General features: G+C 34.6%; 1 protein-coding gene across 5 annotated transcripts in view; it reads right to left on the reverse strand.

The window, feature by feature from the left end:
- Positions 1–13,826, reverse strand: part of XPR1 (xenotropic and polytropic retrovirus receptor 1) — a 213,916-nt gene that overhangs the window by 179,899 nt on the left and 20,191 nt on the right. For 3 of the 5 annotated variants that reach the window (XM_042976286.1, XM_042976287.1, XM_042976288.1), the window contains one exon: positions 5,950–6,001. In XM_042976286.1, coding sequence (XP_042832220.1) covers positions 5,950–6,001 — 52 coding nt within the window. Of the gene's footprint in view, positions 1–5,949; positions 6,002–9,530; positions 9,735–11,315; positions 11,410–13,826 lie in introns of those variants that run through there. The other 2 variants (XM_042976289.1, XM_042976290.1) reach the window with 2 other exon arrangements.

Raw genomic sequence — 13,826 nt, forward strand, 5'->3', positions numbered from 1 at the left:
AAGCAAAATACCATAAATCTGCATATCTACTTATTTGAGTAAAAAAAATAACTTTAAGTGAACATGTCTTGATTTCTTAATGCATTGAAATTATTTTGGGGGGAAAACTGAGATCTTTTTCCCTAAGGTCAGGAAGAAGGCAGGGATGTCCACTCTCACCACTATTATTCAACATAGTGTTAGAAGTCTTAGCCTCAGCAATCAGACAACACAAAGAAATAAAAGGCATCCAAATCAGCCATGAGGAGGTCAAACTTTAATTCTTCGCAGATGACATGATTCTCTACATGGAAAACTCAAAAGATTCCAACAAAAAACTGCTAGGACTGATCCATGAATTCAGCAAAGTTTCAGGATATAAAATCAACACACAGAAATCAGTTGCATTCCTATATACCAATAATGAAGCAACAGAAAGAGAAATCAAGGAATCAATCCCATTTACAATTGCATCAAAAGCCATAAAATACCTAGGAATAAATCTAACCAAAGAGGTGAAAAATCTATAAACTGAAAACTATAGAAAGCTTATGAAAGAAATTGAAGAAAACACAAAAAAAATGGGAAAATATTCCATGTTCTTGCACAGGAAGAACAAATATTTTTATGAAAATGTCAATATTACCCAAAGCAATCTACATATTCAATGCAATCGGTATCAAAATTACACCACCATTCTTAACAGAGCTAGAACAAACAATCTTAAAATTTGTATGGAACCAGGAAAGACCCCGAATAGCCAAAGCAATCTTGAAAAAGAAAACCAAAGCAGGAGGCATCAAAATCCCGGACTTCCAAGTTGTATTACAAAGCTGTAATCATCAAGACAGTATGGTACTGGCACAAAAACAGACACTCAAATCAGTGGGACAGAATAGAGAACCCAGAAATGGATCCACAAATGTATGGCCAACTAATCTTTGACAAAGCAGGAAACAATATCCAATGGAACAGACAGTCTCTTCAGCAAGTGGTGCTGGGAACACTGGACAGCGACATGTAGAAGAATGAACCTGGACCACTTTCTTACACCATACAGAAAAATAAACTCAAAATGGGTAAAAGACCTAAATGTAAGACAGGAAGCCATCAAAATCCTCGAGGAGAAAGCAGGCAAAAACCTCTCTGACCTTGGCTGCAGCAAGGGAAACAAAAGCAAAAATGAACATTGGGACCTCATCAAAATAAAAAGCTTCTGCACAGCGAAGGAAACAATCAGCAAAACTAAATGACAATGGACAGAAAGGGAGAAGATATTTTCAAATAAAATATCAGTTAAAGGGTTAGTATCGAAAGTCTATAAAGAACTTATCAAACTCAACACCCAAAAAACAAATAATCCAGTGAAGAAATGGGCAAAAGACATGAATAGACACTTCTCCAAAGAAGACATCCAGATGGCCAACCGACACATGAAAAATGCTCCACATCACTCATCATCAGGGAAATACAAATCAAAACCACAATGAGATACCACCTCACACTTGTCAGAATGGCTAACATTAACAACTCAGGCAACAACAGATATTGGCAAGGATGCGGAGAAAGAGGATCTCTTTTGCACTGCTGGTGGGAATGCAAACTGTTGCAGCCACTTTGGAAAACAGTATGGAGGTTCCTCAAAAAATTAAAAATATAACTACCCTATGACCCAGCAATTGCACTGCTAGGTATTTATCCAAGGGATACAGGTATGCTATTTCGAAGGGGCACATGCACCCCAATGTTTATAGTAGCACTATCAACAACAGCCAAAGTATGGAAAGAGCCCAAGTGTCCATCAATAGATGATGAATGGATAAAGAAGATGTAGCATACACACACACACACACACACACACACACACACACACACACACAATGGAGTATTACTTGGCAATCAAAAAGAATGAAATCTTGCCATTTGCAACTATGTGGATGGAGCTAGAGGGTATTATGCTAAGCAAAATTAGTCAGAGAAAGACAAAAATATATGAGTTCACCATATGGGGACATTAAGATACAAAACAGATGAACATAAGGGAAGGGAAGCAAAAATAATATAAAAACAGGGAAGGGGACAAAACATAAGAGACTCTTAAATATGTAGAATAAACAGAGGTTTACTGGAGGGGTTGTGGGAGGGAGGATGGGCTAAATAGGTAAGGGGCATTAAGGAATCTACTCCTGAAATCACTGTTGTACTATATACTAACTAACTTGGATGTAAATTTTTAAAAAATTACTTAAAAATATGAAAAAAAAAGAAATTATTTTGTTTGGTTGGTTTATTTTTAAATGAGGAAAAAGCCCACTTTATTAATGAAAAGTAAAGGCACTATCTTGAAATGTCTTACAAAGTTGGAAGAAAATAATTCACTAGTACAAAAAACTGCGTCTGTGGTCAACTTCTTATTAACACTTTCATATTCTAAGCATTTCATCAAATAAACCACTTCACTCTTACAAAATCCATTCAAGTCACTGTTCTTTGACTATAATTATAAATCCATTCTACCTTAAACAAAAGTAACATGAAATGTGAGGAAGCTACTTATTTTACTATACCTCATCTAATATAACAAGTCAAAAAAATGTTTAATTTTAATAATGATGTTATGTTTTACCACTTAACATATGTAATCAGTACAGCTATTACTTAGATTCAATTCAATAAACATTTTTAAAAATATCAATGTCCTCTGGATGCTTTAAACAAAAAAATACTCCCATATTCTCATAGAATAATCAAAATATCAATGAACTTAAGAAGTCTATAAACCTACTTACTATTTAAAAGAAATTAGCATTAACAGTATTGATCAAAAATTATTTAAGATTTATGGCAGGGGTTCTCAACTTTGGTTATTATTAGAATCACTCGGGAGAGTGTAAAACCACCAATGCCTGGGCTTCACTCCCAGATCCTATTTTAATTGGTCTGAGATGGGAACCAAGTATCAGTACTCATAAAACAGGACAAACAAACAGTGGTAAACTGAATTACGCATATAGCAGATTTGAGAAGTACCAACTTATGGTATACTATGGTATTCTTCAGTTTTAAGATTAAAAAAAACAAAAAAAACTTGCTCACTGGTACCAAAAGTTTTAAGCCTACTAAAAACTTAAGGTGTAGAAAACAAAGAGAATGAAAAGAAAAAGACAATGTTCAAAAAGATAATCAAGTCCTAGCAAACATTTTTGCCTTTAAAAATGTTAAAATTTGGGGGGCACCTGGTTGGCTCAGTCAGTTGAGCATCCAACTCTAGATTTCAGCTCAGGTCATGATCCCAGAGTTGTGGGATAGAGCTCCACATCAGGCTCTAAACTGAGCATGAAGCCTGCTTAAGATTCTCTCTCTCTCCCTCTGCCCCTCTCCCCTGCTTGCATTCTCTCTCTCTCTCTCTCTCTCTCTCAAAAAAGAAAAAGAGAAAGAGAAAGACAAAGGAAAAGGAAAAGGAAAAGGAAAAGGAAAAGGAAAGGAAAAAAAAAAAAAACAAAGAAGGTGCCTGGGTGGTTTGTCTGACCCTTGATTTTGGCTCAGGTCATAATCTCACGGTTGGTGAGATTTGAGCCTCACATGGGGCTCCATACTGACAGCTTGGGATTCTCTCTCTGCCATGCATGTGCTCTCTCTCTCTAAATAAATAAACAAACAACAAAACAAACATTCAAATTTAATACCATATAAATATAGTAAATTAATATAGTACCGGAATCAAATTAGACAAAATGATAGTAACTTTAATAACATTTTCTAACCTCAATACCACACAGAACAGCATTTCTTTAAACCACTTTTCAATATCTTCAATTCTCAAGTATCTCAAAACAGAAAAATTCATTTTAAGAAAATAAAAATTACATGGTTTCAATGTGAGTAGAAAGAATAAACCAGTATGGAATATTTCCCTTGTGAAAGTAGCACAGACATCTGCATGATCAGCCTACAATACTCCCTTTAAAACAGGATCCAAAGAAGTTAATGCCTCTGGATGATGATATTAAAAAAAGTTCTTTTAACTGTAAGTATTTGTCATTTTAGCATACTTTCATAGAATTCAGTTTTTCTCTAATAACAGCTAAAAGTGTATGAAGATTACGAGCAACATGAGCCACCATGAAGGGATAAATAAAGATCACCAGAACTTCCAATACCTGTCAAAATATGTTTGTTACAAAATGGATGGTAAAACTTAAAAAGAAAAGGAAAAGAAAAGAAAAGAAAAGGCGAACTAAAGATACGTAGCATGACCTTGGGAATAAAATTAAAAGAACCAATAGTAAAGCAAATTAAACAGAATGAAGAAATCAGTTAAACTTCCATGTAATTTCATTTTTATTACATTCTTAAAATACTTTGAGATGTACTCTTTAAGACACATAAAATAGGAAATAATAACCCAATAGAGAACTAAACATTGTGATAAATCTTCAGTGTTTTCCATTAAACATTAGAAAATTAAATATATTAAATATATTATAATCCAAAATTCAGTGACATATTATAAAACTAATAATACCTAAGTGCCAATACCCTGGTAAGATTTCAAGATGTTAAAAGGAAGCACATTTTGAATTCAGAATGGCTAGAGATGAAAGATGTGAATTTCTATGTCATTAAAGAAATGAGATTTTTAATTATAGATCTATAGTTTTATTAAACAACTTCAGCATCTGTCACATGTTGTAAAAATGAGCCTCCAAAAGTTTGTCACTAGAATGACTTCATAGAATTTCAGTTTGGTATCTCATAAAACATATTAATCTGTACACACTCTAGATTATTCTTGGCATATACTTTTTTTTTCAAATATTTATTTACTTATGTTTTTATATATATAATTTATTGTCAAATTGGTTTCCATACAACACCAAATGCTCATCCAACAGGTGCCCTCCTCAATGCCCATCACCCACTTTCCCCTCTCCCCCACCCTCCCATCAACCCTCAGTTTGTTCTCAGTATTTAAGAGTCTCTTATGGTTTGCCTCCTTCCCTGTCTGTAACTTTTTTCCCCCTTCCCCTCCCCATGGTCTTCTGTTAAGTTTCTGAGGATCCACGTATGAGTGAAAACATATGGTATCTGTCTTTCTCTGACTGACTTATTTCACTTACTGAGTGAGTTTCACTCACTGACTGAGTTATTTCATAACTCTCTCCAGTTCCATCCATGCTGCTACAAATGGACAGATCTCATTCTTTCTCATTGCTTGCCATATACTTTTTTACATACATCTCTTCTGAAAAATGTGGTATAAAATCTTAAAAGATTACTCAGCCTCAGAGGGAACACTCCCTCAAGAAACTGTTGAATTAGTTCAGTTATTTAATGACACAAGAACTCTTACAACTTTAAATTACAACTCTCCAAACCTATCAAAGGTTAAACCCATAAAAAATGAGCTGGTGAGCAGAAGCTGAAGTAACAGAAAAGATCAATAAAGATAACTGGAGAGAGATAACTATTGTCCTTAGGTCAGTGATTTTATGGCAGCCGAGCTGCACACATGCATACATATACATTCTTATATCACTTACACACACATATACGTAGTTTTTTTCTACTAATCCACATCTAAAGACATGGCATAAATAGAAAGTAAAAACTATGTTGCTCAGACTAATTACGGATTAAGGACTCATAAAGGCTGCTATAAAATACACTGGAGGGAGCAGGAATGACACAAATAAAAACTTTAACTTTAAACCAAACAGATTGTGTATCTGTGATTCACAATGCTAAGGTGATTTAAGAAGATACTAAGAGATCCATCATAGGATAAATGTAAGCTAAACAAACAAAAAGGTTTGATTGAAATATAAAGTAATCATAAAATACATTTTTAAAAAGCATAAAAGATATATATAATAGGGCTGGATATATTAGTTTTATACTATTCAGTTTAAAATATCTTCCCTTTAAAAGGGGTTTTATGTGACTATAACAGGGATTAATGCATCTTACCCTCCACAGAAGGTGCCTGATCCTGAGCTGAATACAGCATATCCTTGAAAGCCTATTAGAAAAAAGAAAAGTTCATGAAATCACAAGTAATCTTTACACTAAAAGCATTTGAAGCTAAACAGTTACCTCTTTTTCAATATCCAGATAATGACTACATGATTCCCTAAACTGAAAATTTAATAAAATACTTCAATTAACTTTAATAAAGTTAAAACCCAAATATTATACTTTCATATTAATCCAGTATTGTCCAATCTTTAAGAAAATGGCCAATATATACATTTTAAAAATTAAAGGCCATTTGGAAAAGAATGAAAAATCTCCTGAGAGATCATAAACTCTCTTGACTTCAAGAAAATGGTGATAGAACAATGGTCCTTGAGAAATACATGGAACACTGCTTAAGAAAATATAAAACACTAGATACAATTTTTTTAAATTATAGTAACATAAATGTAACATAAAATTCAGCATCATTTTCAAGTGAACAATTCACTAGTGTCAAGTACATTCATACTGCTATGTAGACAATCTCCAGAATTCTTTTTATCTTAGATACAAATATTCTTCAGTGGAGGTTTGGAAAGTCCTCCATATCAGTTACAGGTTTATTTTTTTTTTCCCAAACCAGTGAATTAACTACCAACCATATTTAGGTAATTTGGATAGTTGCAGTTTGGTCTCCCAATCAGTGGTCTGGGCCAGGACTGAAAAGTACTTCACTATACCTATCAAAATAGTAGAATCAATCAAGTGGATAAAGCTCCAGTGCTGACGAGCCATTCATAAACAGGTGGCTTTATCCAGTTCCAAAGCTTCAAAGCTTTAAATGCAATCTAACTTTTGGTGGTCACCCAAAGTGGCCTCCAGCATTCCTCAACAATTGACATTTGGAGTCAGATAATTTGTTGGGGGCAGGGAGACAGTTCTGTGCACAAGATATTTAGTACTATCCCTGCCATCTAGAGACCCATTAGACTCATCTAGATACCAATAGCAATGTCTCCATCAAAGCTTTGTGACAACCAAAAATGTCTCCAGACACTGCCAAATGTCCCATGGGACACAAAATCAACATGCCTTGACCCCCTGCCCAGAACCACTGCCCTAGAGTCACTAAAGCATATAAAACCCCCCAAAAGAAGAAATAAACCTTGAGGGTGACCCATTCTGTATTCAAGTCTAGTAAATTGTATTCTTCCCAGGTGAATTTACCATATGCTTTATACCAGTCACCAACCTGTTAGTTCTATTACTAACCAAGCCTGACAAGATACAGTAAAAAAGATTTCCAGTGAAGCAAGGAAAATTAACTTTAATTCATTTTTGTTAATTTTAACCTATGTTTTATAAAAATTTTTGTAGGGAAATTATACTTACAAATTTTTAATTTTTTAATGCTTATTTTTGGAAGAGACAGAGAGACAAAGCATGAGCAGGGGAGAGGCAGAGAGAGAGGGAGACAGAATCTGAAACAGGCTCCAGGCTCTGAGCTGTCAGCACAGAGCCCGACGCAGGGCTTATGAGATTATGACCTGAACCAAACTGGAACACTTAACTGACTGAGCCACCCAGGCACCCCTATACTTAAAAATTTTAACATCATACATGTTTAAATCTGTAATATTCAGTAAGATTTACTATATAAAATTTGAGTTACAATAGTAATGTAATTGTGGTATAATAAAAAATATTTGCTGTTTGTTTCAGGTTCCTGGCATAAAGCTCTGAAAACCTTTGGAATCTATTCTTTTGTGTACTAATGAGATAGCTCATGGGGGGTGGGGGAGGAATGGGGAATGGCTCTGATATAGCTTCAGGATGGGGGCTGGTCCCCAGAAAAGCCAACAGCCTGATTAATGTGATTAGAGGGCGAAAACTTTCAGCACCACCCCCAAATCTCTGAGGAAGAGAGAATGGCTGGGGATTGAGTTCAATCACCAATGGCCAAAGATTTGTAGTCAGCCAGACAGAAGTGTGGGTATCCTGGGTACCCCACTTATAGCTGGTATCTCAAGTGAGAGTAGTTTTGTGGGACTATGCCTTTGCCCATGGGGTCTGGATATTTAGTGTCAGAATTGAACTAAGTTACTAGATACCCAGTTGGTGTCAGAAGAAAGAACTGGTCAGAAGTAGTGACAGAAAACATGTAAACAAAAACCTTTTTTACAAAATCTTCATTACTGGGCCACAACTTTTCTAAAATTGCATTTGAAGCTCAGCCTCATCTTTACTGACCACTAATTCTTAAACTTATTTGTGTACAAAAGCCCTGAGTATGACAAAGGTATGGAATTTCTTTTAAGAAAAATTTATATCAATTCATTATATTCTTTACAATTTCAGATGTCTCAGGAACCACTAACTTCTAACCTAAAAAAAGAAGTTAGTCCAGAAGATTTTATCAAACATCAGAAAGACTTTATGTCAGTGTGGATTAGGATTTTTTAATTTTTTTTTAATGCTTATTTATTTTTGAAGGAGAGACAGAGCGTGAGTGGGGGAGGGATAGACAGAGATGGAGACACAGAATCCGAAGCAGACTCTAGGCTCTGAGCTGTCAGCACAGAGCCTGATGCAGGGCTCGAATTCACAAACTATGAGATCAAGACCTGAGCCGAAGTCAGTCGCTTAACCGACTGAGCCACCCAAGTGCCCCAGTTTGGATTAGAATTTTATATTAAAGTCTTACACAAGTGCAGAGTGGTGGTTATGTTACAGTCTTCCATCAGATATTTTAAGAGAGTAAATTAATAGATTGCTTAGAGCAAAGTAACTCTCTAACTAAAAAAATGTAAGGAACACACATCCAGCCAGAGAATACTTACGGAATTAAATCTATCATAACAGCAGGTAATACTAGAGACTCAAATATCTGAATGAAGTTTTTCTACTTCTGGAGTATAACAGGCATGTATACCAAAATTAAATGATGCTATCAGGAAGCAAATAAACCATTAACGACTAGCATAGTGGCTACTACACCATAGAAGCTCAATAAATAGTTCTTGAACTCAAAAGTATTTCTTCTTTGGAGAAAATTACTTTAAACATGAACAAAGCACACTGAAAATGCATACCAAGTAGTACCTTAGTGACGAAAATGAATTAAATTTGCAAAAGGAAAGCTTACCAAATTAAGTTTTTAAAAGACAATTAAAATTTTATAAAGAGAAAAATGATGATAGCCTTCATTTTGATTGTAAATCTGAGTCACAATTTCATTTCAATCAAAACAATTCTGGGTAAAATCAGAGACAATTATTTTTGCTTCTTACTACTTCAGTTTTCCCTTGAATAAGAGACCTTCTAAGTTTTTTATTGTGATAAGTCTCTAGAGAACTCCATAAACAGGATACCTTTGGGGCGCCTGGGTGGCTCAGTCGGTTAAGCGTCCGACTTCGGCTCAGGTCATGATCTCACAGTCTGTGAGTTCGAGCCCCGCGTCAGGCTCTGTGCTGACAGCTCGGAGCCTGGAGCCTGTTTCAGATTCTGTGTCTCCCTCTCTCTCTGCCCCTCCCCTGTTCACACTCTGTGTCTCTCTCTGTCTCAAAAATAAACGTTAAAAAAAAACAGGATACCTTTCTATTCCTGTGACAGGAGAATAGCCCCAATTAGGAACTACGAGGGGGAAGAGCCTACAAAGTAATGTCTATATTAATTATAACTATAGATTGTTATCTACGATATGAGAGCATTTGCCTAGGTTAGGAGCAGAATCCAAATACACAAAACAACATATTCAAAGAGTTTCTTCGATTTATGCTGTTTTACTTTAAAGAAATCCAGTACTTTATATACAACTCCGAATTTGTACACTAAAATCAATACACATTCATGTGCATTACAAGAGATTTCTTTGATTTCCAAAGGATTCAAAACAATCTTTTATATCAGCATCTCTAAGGTAATCTGTTAAATTATTTTGTTAGGTTATAAAATATATTAAAACCAAACTCTGTTAGTGCTTATAAGAACTCATATAACAGTAAAATCTTACAAATTAAATCCAAACACAACAACAAAACCAATACTATTCAACCAACAACATTAATGTGACAGGAAAAAAATATGTTTGCTAAAACAAAATCTCAACTGGCAACATGAATACAATGCTGTCATTATACCTGTTCTTCTGAATTTGGAATACCCATATGACTATTAGATGTGATATAATGCTCCTACTACCTCTCTCTACTATGAGGGAGCATAATACAGTGACTAGGAGCTATGGAGTCAGACGATGCATATGAAAACCAACTCTACCACTTAAGAGGTGTGTAACCTTGGGAAAATTAACCTCTCTGTAGTATCAGTGTCTTCATCTGCAAAACAGAGTAATCTCACATACCTCACAGGTCTATTATGAGAATTAAAAACTCTTAAAACACAAACCTTATATTAATTATAATTCATGATTATAAATGAAGAACACTTAGAACATAAAAGATACTGAAACAATGTTAGTTAATCCTTTGCAAACTACCGCAAAACTTACATCATACAGTGGGCTGTAGCATCATTTGGCCATCTACTATTTGGACATGAATACATCATTTATGTATTAGATATGCCTCAGTCTTGTAGTAGTAGTACAGTATTCTACCTGGAGCCAACATGACCAAACAAGCATAAACACAGGCACCGCAACTCCCGGCATTTACCAGTTTATAAGATGGTCATCTAGATGATCTAGACTATACTATTATATTTTTAGAAAATCACTGTCATAAACATACTATATTTTTAATTCTCATAACCTACAGACTCCTAAGAAAATACATGGAAATCCCAGTTTGCATAGCTTTAAACAAGGTCTAATTATATTACTTAAACTTTCTGTAAGATATATATCTATTGCACAAAATAGGGTATAGTTCAAACCTAACGTGTGTTCAATAATACTGCCAATACAAATTTCTTATGTTGTTAATTTTTAATAACCCGTAGATCATCATTAATCTCCTCTCCAAAGCACAGGCAATCTCACAGGCCTTTCCACAAACTCAGATCAGAAACTAGAAAAATTTCTACTTCCTATCAACTCACCATTAGCCTCAAATATATACTACAAATATTATCAACTCCATCAATTAAATAACCTATGTTGTTCTCATTGGCTTCAATATTCACTCAAAGTCAGCACACTGGAATTTAATTATTGATTAATAAGCAATAAAATAAACACAGGCATTTAAAGAGGAAGGGAAAGGGATTATTTGTTATAAACCTTTAAAACAGTCATATTCCCTGTTAACAGTGTTTAATAATTAGATAAAATTTACATCAGACTTTTTTAATCCAAAAATTTTTCTAAATGGAACTCCTGAATAACAAAATTTTGATATATTCTTCAAAATATGTACATCATGAGGGGCGCCCAATTGGCCCAGTCAGTTAAGCATCGGAATCTTGATCTCAACTCAGGTCTTGATCCCGGTGGTGAGTTCAAGCCCCACGTTGGACTCTGTGCTGGGCATGAAGCCTACTTTAAAAACAAACACAGACATCATGAGCTGATTTATAGCACCCCAGAAATATTCTACAATGATTTCTTTTTCAGTTTCTGCTTCCTCTTTTTGCATTCCCTTTTTAGTTTTTTTCACCAGAAATACTGGGTAGTCTGTGAGTAATGTGCAAGTCAGGTACATATGACATGGTTTCTTTGTCTCATCATCTAGAAGTCAGTCATGTTTTCATGATATTAAAGTGTTAAGGACAGTTCTGTAAATCATGTTATATACCTCAAGAGGGCATCCAACATTCTCATATGTCCTATACAAAGAATCACCATCTAATGAATCTTCATTTCTATCCTCAAATAGAAATAAACTAACCTAACTCTGTTTTTGATGATAAAAATAATCTGTAAAGTCAACAAAAACTTACACAAATTCTTATAATCTATTAAAGTTTAAAATTAATGTACTTTTGTACATACTTAATCCAAAATCTACAGTATATTAGGATTATGCATGACTCATAATTTTCATGGAATTTAAAAGCACCCCATCAGCAAAAGGCAGTTCACTATGCAAAAGTTGTTACATTAAATTATAATTTCAATTATTAAATGTATAAAATATATATTATAAAATAGGAAGAACTAATTTGGAATATTCACATTTATAAGTTACTGCACTAATATATTCTGATATTCACTGACATGGCTTTTACTATTTCTATGTAGATATCTCCCAAATCTGAATCTTCAGCCACATGTCTGCTAACACAAACTGAGAATGTCCAAAGTTCAATTCATTTCTTCCCAAAACATGCTCTTCTCATGTTCTGTATTTCTTTTAATGTCATTGCCAGTATCCAAATCACAGAGATTCACAATCTCAGTTATCACTCATTCAACAAATACTTATTGAGTACCTGCTATGTGCCAGGCACTGCTCTAAACACTTAGAATACATCATGAGGAAAATAAAAATCCCTGTCCTAGTGGAGTTAACATTCCTATATTCTCCTTCTTTTCACCCATGAGTTTAATGATCTGGTTCATTCAATGCCACTACCACAACCTCATTTACATATCTCCTGTATCCTTTTACCTACACTATTACAGTGAACTCTGACCTGGTTTACCAACTTAGAGATTTCCATCTCTCTAAAACATCTTACAACTCCTGCTTCCTTATCAATATTCCCAAAGCACCAGTCTGATTCTCCTGCTTAAAAACTTACAAGGATTTCCCAATGGTTATAAAATAAAGCCCATAATCCTCTGCTGGCCTCTAAGGCACCCAGGATGGTTCAAACTATCTTTCTAGGCTTATATTCCAAACTGAAGAAAATCACTTTCACTTTCACAATCTAACCCTAAAGCCAAAATGAATTACTTATTACTCATTTTAGGAACTTCAATATTTCTTCCATCTTTGCCTTTGTTTACAACTACTCTCTCTACTACAATCCCCCACCCTACCCACATCTTCTAAACCTAACTTCCAAATCTTAACCATTTTTCAAGGTCTAGATCAAATTTAACCTCTTTTATTCATTGTCCTGATTTTTCCAGCTGGAAATCATCACTCTCTCCTCTGAAATCCTGTAGTACTCTATTTGAAACCATTTATAGCACTTAATATTTCCACCTTATATTTTAATTATTTATCTGTGTCACTTGGTCCCCATATGACTATAAAGTATGGGTATTAGCCACCGTGCTTGTACTTGTATAAAAGAGGTGCACCATATTTATAGATTATTAATATCATCATTAAGGAAGTTACCATGCTTTATTCATTCAATGTTTATTGGATGTCTACTCTGTACATTATGCCATAAAGAAAATAATGATGACTCAAACAAGAAGTCACATAAATAAATTATAACACAATATATTAAATACGTTTTAAAAAATGAGCAAAGCATATTGAAAGTCTAAGGCAGTCGCAATAGGGGGCCGAAAAAATAGGTGAAATATGGGAAAGAGGAGGACACCAAGAAGCAAAAATCAAGAAGCAAAAAAGAAACATTAAACATGAACTAAGGGAATTAAAGATCTTCAAGATTTTGAGCCCAGGTAAAAAGAAGGATGATTAGTGACACTATTAACTGACCTGGAAAAACACCAAAGAAAAAACCATGAGCAAAAAAAGATAAAAGAGATTGGATGACAAACCACTTTGGTATCTACAGAAAAACTGAGATAGTTAGCAGACAGATGAAAACAGAGATCTACAGTTTATTTTTTTAATGTTTATTCATTTGTTTTGAGAGAGAGAGAGAGAGAGAGAGAGAGAGTGCAAGTGGGGGGAAGGGTAGAGAAAGAGGAGACAGAGAATCCCAAATAGGCTCCACACTGTCAGCACAGAGCCTGACACAGGACTCAATCCCACAAACCCTGAGATCATGACCTGAGCCAA

The sequence above is a fragment of the Panthera tigris genome, chromosome F3 (assembly GCF_018350195.1).
Source record: "Panthera tigris isolate Pti1 chromosome F3, P.tigris_Pti1_mat1.1, whole genome shotgun sequence".
Classification (NCBI taxonomy): Eukaryota; Metazoa; Chordata; class Mammalia; order Carnivora; family Felidae; genus Panthera; species Panthera tigris.